Source organism: Mandrillus leucophaeus, unplaced genomic scaffold, assembly GCF_000951045.1.
Source record: "Mandrillus leucophaeus isolate KB7577 unplaced genomic scaffold, Mleu.le_1.0 Scaffold15, whole genome shotgun sequence".
NCBI classification, from domain to species: domain Eukaryota; kingdom Metazoa; phylum Chordata; class Mammalia; order Primates; family Cercopithecidae; genus Mandrillus; species Mandrillus leucophaeus.
The window spans coordinates 7,956,824-7,963,393 of NW_012101476.1; the positions used below are offsets into that span (position 1 = coordinate 7,956,824).

The window sequence follows — 6,570 nt, forward strand, 5'->3', positions numbered from 1 at the left end:
CTGGGATTATAGGCGTGAGCCACTGTGCCCGGCCAACAGGGACTTCTTTTAGGTTCCTTACAGATCTTAGGGTAGTAGTGAACTCTTGGGTGGTCAAAAATAGTTGCTGAATGAATGGTTAGTTGGTTGTTCAACTTGGTTGAATGGATGGATGGATTGATGGGTAAGTCAAACATTTCCTTGTTTGGTCTTTAGAATTGCATCCGTACATCTCACTTATCACTGAGTAAGCCTATATTGAGCTCTGAGCTGGAAAACATAGATGGGATAGCTTCCCTCAAGAAATTACAATATAATTAGAAATAATATGCTTATATTTATTCAATAGTTATATGTGGATAATGACAAGATATAATAAAACAGGTAGAAGAGCAAAAAGAATGTGACTGATCATTGAAAGAAGAGGTTATATAGAGATTACATTTTTCAAAGAGGTGAGTTTTGAGACAGTTTTTCAAGGAAATATTGGATACAGAGTGGAAAAGAGGAAGAGAAGGAAGAGGAAACAGGAAAGAGGAAGAAGAGAAGGAAGGGAATTTTACACTGGAGGAATGATTAGAAGATGGAGGTGTATGTGCTGTGAAATGCAATAATCGCAAAATTTTAGAAAGAGTTTACACCGGCAGTCAGTAAGCACAGTCCCTGAGCTTCAGCCATAAGTAGGGAGGAGGGATAGAATGATTGCATTTTTAGGAGGGGATCAAAGAAGATAGTGAGTCCCCCCCACCACTGCAAACAAGGGGGTACTTACTTGTTTCATTTTAACTCCCCACATGGAGCCACTCACATCAATGACAAAGAGGATGTTTTTGGGAATTGGGTCCAGGTTGTCAGGAGCAAAGAAGTGGACAAAATATCCATTAAACGCCTGAAAAATAGAACGTCTTTGTGAGTCAAATCATGATTCCTGTTTAGAAGGTAGGGAGATGGGGACCTGGGGACTCATCTACGGGGAGGAGGAGGTGGAGCTTGATGTGTATTTGCCTCCATATTTTCCTGCCTGCTCCCCCACCTCCTCTCCTGTGAGGGTCAAGACCTTCCAGCAAAGCATTCCACTGCACTCCCTGCCACTCCACTCCACACGGCTCCACTCCATGCCGCTCCACTCCACGCCGCTCCACGCTGCTCCACTCACTCCACTCCACACCACTCCATTCCACTCGACTCCTCTCCACTCCACTCCACACCGCTCCACTCCATTCTACTCCTCTCCACTCCATGCGACACCACTCTAGACCACTTCACGCCACTTCACGCCATGCCACTCCACGCGATGCCAGGCCACTCCACTCCACGTGACGCCAGACCACTCCACTCCACACGATGCCACGCCACTCCACTCTACTCCACTCCACTCCACTCCATTCCATACCACTCCACTCCATGCTGCTCCACTCCACTCCATGCCACTCCACTCCACGCCACTCCACTCCTCTCCACTCCACGCCACTCCACTCCTCTCCACTCCATGTCACTCAGTTTTTACAGAGAGCCCCTGTTCCAGACGCCCTGTTAACCAGCGGTGAATCAGGCAGAGCCCCCACCCTCAGGAGGCTCCCGTCCAGCAGAGGATAAGGATAAGTGAAGGCGATGTGCAGTGCAGCGTGTTAAACACCATGATCAGAAAGTAAAGGGCTCATCAAGAGCCCGGTGTGCATCTAACGCATGCAGGGGACGATTCTCTGGGAAGCAGCATCTCCACTGGGACCTGAGGATGAACTCAGACTTAGCTGCCCTCTTGAGAGCTGGGTCAGGTTGAGATAGTTGGGAGTGGTGAAGAGAGTTCCAGACAGCGCAGCCCCAGAGATGAGAGAGCATGGCATACTTGGAGCTCCACATATGGTTCAGCAAGATGGGGCCATAGAATCCAAGAATTCAGGGAAGTAGGTGAAGAATCAGCAGGACAGATCATGAAGGACGTGTCTAGGCCACTTCAGAAAATTTGGATTTTTCTGGAAGTTAATGAGAGTCTGCCCCAGCTGGACTCCTGACCATTCTCTTTGTCTTCTGCTGCAGGCTTGATGACTGACTCACCTAATTCTCTTTCCACTGCCCTTTGGCTGCCTCTTTCCAGGACACTACAGTATCCAGGTACAGGGTGTGTGCTCCACTCGCTGTCCCTAGAGAGACTCTTGGAGTTTTGGGTACGTTCTAAGAGTCCTCACCTTAGTACAAGGAAAGGAAGACACACATCTAAGACATGGCCAAAGGGGAAAGGCAACTTTTCAAGAAACTTCGTGGTAAACCTTGGCCCTGAAATTCACCGTTGGCTCTTGATCTTTCTAGGCTGTGGATGTGCCTTCCTCCTCCCCGCTAATCTCTGTGCTTTCTTTGACTGTCTAATTGCAAAGGGCCATGGGAGCCTATCAAAAATTCCTGTTCTGTAATTATTCCATTGTTCTTCATATGAGGCCCAGGAATGCCCTCCTGGGACAAGAGCATGAGATCCGATGACCTTTCATTTAGTTTTTAAGACACAAAAGATAATGCTTAGCGGTATAATCGAATAATATGATTTTAGTCCCTTCTCTGCAGCTAGAAACACTTCCCCTGGCAGCTGGAAACCACCCACAGGCCTGGGAGTTTGTTCAAAAAGGAGCAGCTCTTTGCCATGAGCTTGGCAGTAGAACCAGAGCCATGGTGCACGCACCTCCAGTTCACCAGCCTTCTCTTCTCTTTTCACATCATACAGCACCACCAGTTCCCCGTCTACTGCAGTCTCCCGGCAGTTAGGGCATATTCTCTGCTGTGCTACTGTGGGCTTGAAGGAGACGTGCGCCTAGAAAGAACAGTGACGTCAGAGCCTCTGCCTCTAGCCCCTTCCCAGTGAGGGCTTGGCGCTGCCCCTTCTCCAGCACACAGGGAAGAGGAGCTGCCCAGTGGACGTTCTGCATCCCGGCAACATCGGTGGACTCATTACTGATGGGAAGGACAAGCCAGGGCTTTCGCAGGGAGCATCTCCAGCCTGCCATGCTGTTTGCAAGGTTTCAGGCCTTTTTAGAAGACAGCCAATGAATTTTCTTCATCCCCTATAGAAGGGCTGACCACCTGCTTTGGAAAGAGTTTGTGAAATGTTTTAATGTTCTTAGAGGAGTTTCTCCTTACAGGAGTCATAGTTGGTTATCATTGGCCATTGAGGCAGAGAGTTGGACGTTTCTAGCTATGGTTAATGAATGAAAATCCACCACATAGGATGTGAAAGCTGTCCTTTAGCTACTGCTTAAGTAGGTGACTTAGGGGAAATGAGACTCAAAAGGGACAATCTCTGGTCAAAATGGAAAGAAACCACTGGGAGTGTTGTTCTGTGTGTCCTGGGGAGACCCTAGACTCTTCTTGGGGATCCCCATTTCTTCAGTGTCCTCAACTCAACACCAGCCTGACTTTCTATTCTCCAGAGCACAGGAGGAGAACAGAACCCACGAGCCAGAGGCCCCCGTGGATGCCTGGCAACACGCAGGGCTCAGGTACCTTCTGTTGTCCTTTAGAAATGACTGGAACACCATCGAAATGGCCTTCAAATGTGTCGGGAACATGAAGAAATCTGATTCCCTGGGGTTCGATAACCCACACATCTACCTAGAAATGCAAGAGAAAATTACCCAAAGCATTAAAAGTCTTTAAAGTCTTTTCAAGCAAGAAGTCAAATTACAAGTAAGTCCTCAGATGCTTTTCTCCTCCACAGGTTTCCCCAGTGTGGCTTCATGATCTCTTCTGCAGGACCGCAAGTTCCTGCGATGGGATTCATCTCACTGCAGAGGCTTAAGCCCCGTCTGTCAACTCAGAACTCTCCTTCTGCTGCCTCACTCCCCCAGGAGTCAATTCTCTTCTTCATTCTATTGGAGTCTTTTTATTTATAAGAGCATTTGCATTGTTAGGGAAAAAAAGAATTCCTTCTTTTTTTTTCTGTCTCATTGTTGAATAGCACTGCATTTACTCTGTAGACCTGCCATTGTTAAATAGTACTGCATTTACTTTGTAGACCTGTCAAAAGTAGACCATTTTCCCCAAATATTGGGTCCTTTTATTTCTTCTCTGTCTTGCTTTGAACAGAGCTCGTCTAGGGAAATCCCCTTTGGTGATTCTTGACCAAACCACAGTCATGGCTGCCATTTGTTTCTTTTTTCATTTAACTCTATGATTTGTTTATTTATATTTTTGTGTCTTTATTTTGAAAAATTTGTATAAATTGAAGGAGTACAAATGCAGTTTGGTTACATGAATATATTGCACAGGAGTGAAGTCTAGGCTTTTAGTGAAACTACCACCCAAGTAATGTACCTTGTATCCATTAAGTAATTTCTCATCCCTCACTCCATTCCCACCCTCCCACACTTCTCCCAAGTCTCCCCACTCCCACTCTCCCACACTTCCGAGGCTCCAACACCTATCATTCCACACCCTATGTCCCTGTGTACATATTATTCAACTCTCTCTTATAAGTGAGAACATGTGGTATTTGACTTTCTATATCTGAGTTACTTAGCTGCCTTTCTTTCTTTCTTTCTTTCTTTCTCTTTCTTTCTTTCTTTCTTTCTTTCTTTCTTTCTTTCTTTCTTTCTTTCTTTCTTTCTTTCTTTCAGACAAGGTCTTATTTTGTCATCCAGCCTGGAGTGCAGTGGCATGATCATAGCTAACTGTGGCCTCGACTTTTTGGGCTCAAGCTATCCTCCTGCCTCAGTCTCCCAAGTAGGTGGGACTACAGGGGCACACCGCCATGCCTGGCTAATTTATTTATTTATTTTCAGTAGAAATGAGGTCTCACTGTGCTGCCCAGGTTGTCACTCAGTTTTTGTTAATATTGTTACCATCAACAATCTCAATGATTGTCTCCTTCTAGGCTTAGATACTAATCACATCTAACCATCGTTTCAAATTATTTATCGTGGGATTCATGGCATTGAGCAAGAGAATGTGCGTGACTGACACCTATCCATCATCAGTACTGGAAAAACATCCAACACCACACTCTTAGTTGTACGGAGCATCTTGGCCAAGTCACGTGTCCTGGTAAGGGGCTGCATTTACCCGAAGGAAGGGCGTCTTTTTTTCAATTCACGCAAAAGCACGGTATATGCTAGGAGTGGCCCAGAAAAGAATCAACAGCGTAGACTCTGATAGTGAACTGATGCCAAATAGTGGGCAGTATTGATCAGACGAGCAGCTTTTCAAATGGGAATTAAAGTTTCATCATGATTAATTAATTCCCTTTCATCTCCCATGTCTCTGGGCAATTCATAACGTGTCTGCTTCACTCTCCCATCTGCCAGGGGGAGGGGCACGCTGGCCTCTGTACTCTCTTAGGTTTCCTCTTGTCTAGCTCTGCCTCCTACACTAAACAGTCATAGGATGTCGCATAGATTTGAGCAAAGAAAAGAGCAGTTTAGTCTTTATAGCAAGAGATGAAGATGACAGCAGAGGTGAGTTCAGATGGATAGTAGCACAGTGGATGTCCAAGGCACTGCTCCCCTGCTGTGATGATGGCTGGGGTGGCAGGGAAGACAACTCACTTAACCTTCATCAAGCTCCTGTCATTGGCCACATATTACAAGAACAGGTAACCAAGTATAGGACATTCTCACTTCTAAGTGGGAGCTAAACATTGAGTACACATAGACACAAAGAAGGGAACAATTGACATCAGGGCCTACTCGATGGTGAGGGAGGGAGGAGAGAAAGGATCAGAAAACTACCTATCAGGTACTATGCTCATTACCTGGGTGGTGAAATCATCTGTACGCACCACCCCTGTGACATGGAATTTACCTATATAACAAACCTGCACACATGCCCCTGAACTTAAAATAAAAGTTTAAAAAAAGAACTGAGAAACAAAAATCTGTTACAGTACTCTTTTCAGAGATGAGACAGCGGAGACTCAGGATAACTGGTCCCTGAAGATTAGTGTCTTGGGATGAATGGTGGCCTCCCCACTAAAGATATGCCCAACCCCTGGAACCTGTGAACATGGATTTATCTGAAAAAAGAGTCCTTGCAGATGCAATTAAGGATCTTGAGTTGAGATCATCCTGTACTACCTGGTGGACCCCAAACCTAATAGGTGTTCTTGTGAGAGAAAGGCAGAGGGGCATTTGAGATGCTCGGAGGGGGAGAGGCTGCGATCGCAGAAGAAGAGATTGGAGTGATCTGACTAGAAGGCCACAAGTCAAGGAAGGATGGCAGCTGAAAGACAGCAGGAGAAGCAAGGAATGGGCTCTCCCCTGGAGCCTCCAGAGAGACAGTGCAGCTCTGCAGACACCTTGACTTCAGGCTTCAATTCAGAATCAATTTCTGTTCTGTTAAGCTGTGGTGTTTGCTGTAACTTGTTATAGCAGAGCTTGGAAACCATAATACGGCTGTCAAGGAGACTGACCGCTGTAAGGAAGTGGTGTGGCTGACTCCAAACCCACCATCTTCCCGATACATCCCACTGTCTTGCAGAGTTGAGTGGCATCCAACACCACAAGTGGTGGTGACGAGCAGAAAGTAGAAATCAGGGTCAGGGACCATCAAAGGACAGTGTCACTGTCCACCCTACAGATCCAGGCTTACCTCCAAGTGTTTGGCCAGCCG

At 46.3% G+C, this 6,570-nt stretch overlaps 1 protein-coding gene across 1 annotated transcript in view; it reads right to left on the reverse strand.

Annotated features, from left to right (window-relative positions):
- ITIH2 (inter-alpha-trypsin inhibitor heavy chain 2) overlaps positions 1–6,570 on the reverse strand; it is a 57,069-nt gene that overhangs the window by 35,881 nt on the left and 14,618 nt on the right. Inside the window, exons 6-9 of the mRNA XM_011974949.1 lie at positions 6,550–6,570; positions 3,469–3,576; positions 2,651–2,779; positions 752–868 (exon numbers count right to left, since the gene is read on the reverse strand). Of these exons, the coding sequence (XP_011830339.1) occupies positions 752–868; positions 2,651–2,779; positions 3,469–3,576; positions 6,550–6,570 (375 nt within the window). The remainder of the gene's footprint in view (positions 1–751; positions 869–2,650; positions 2,780–3,468; positions 3,577–6,549) is intronic.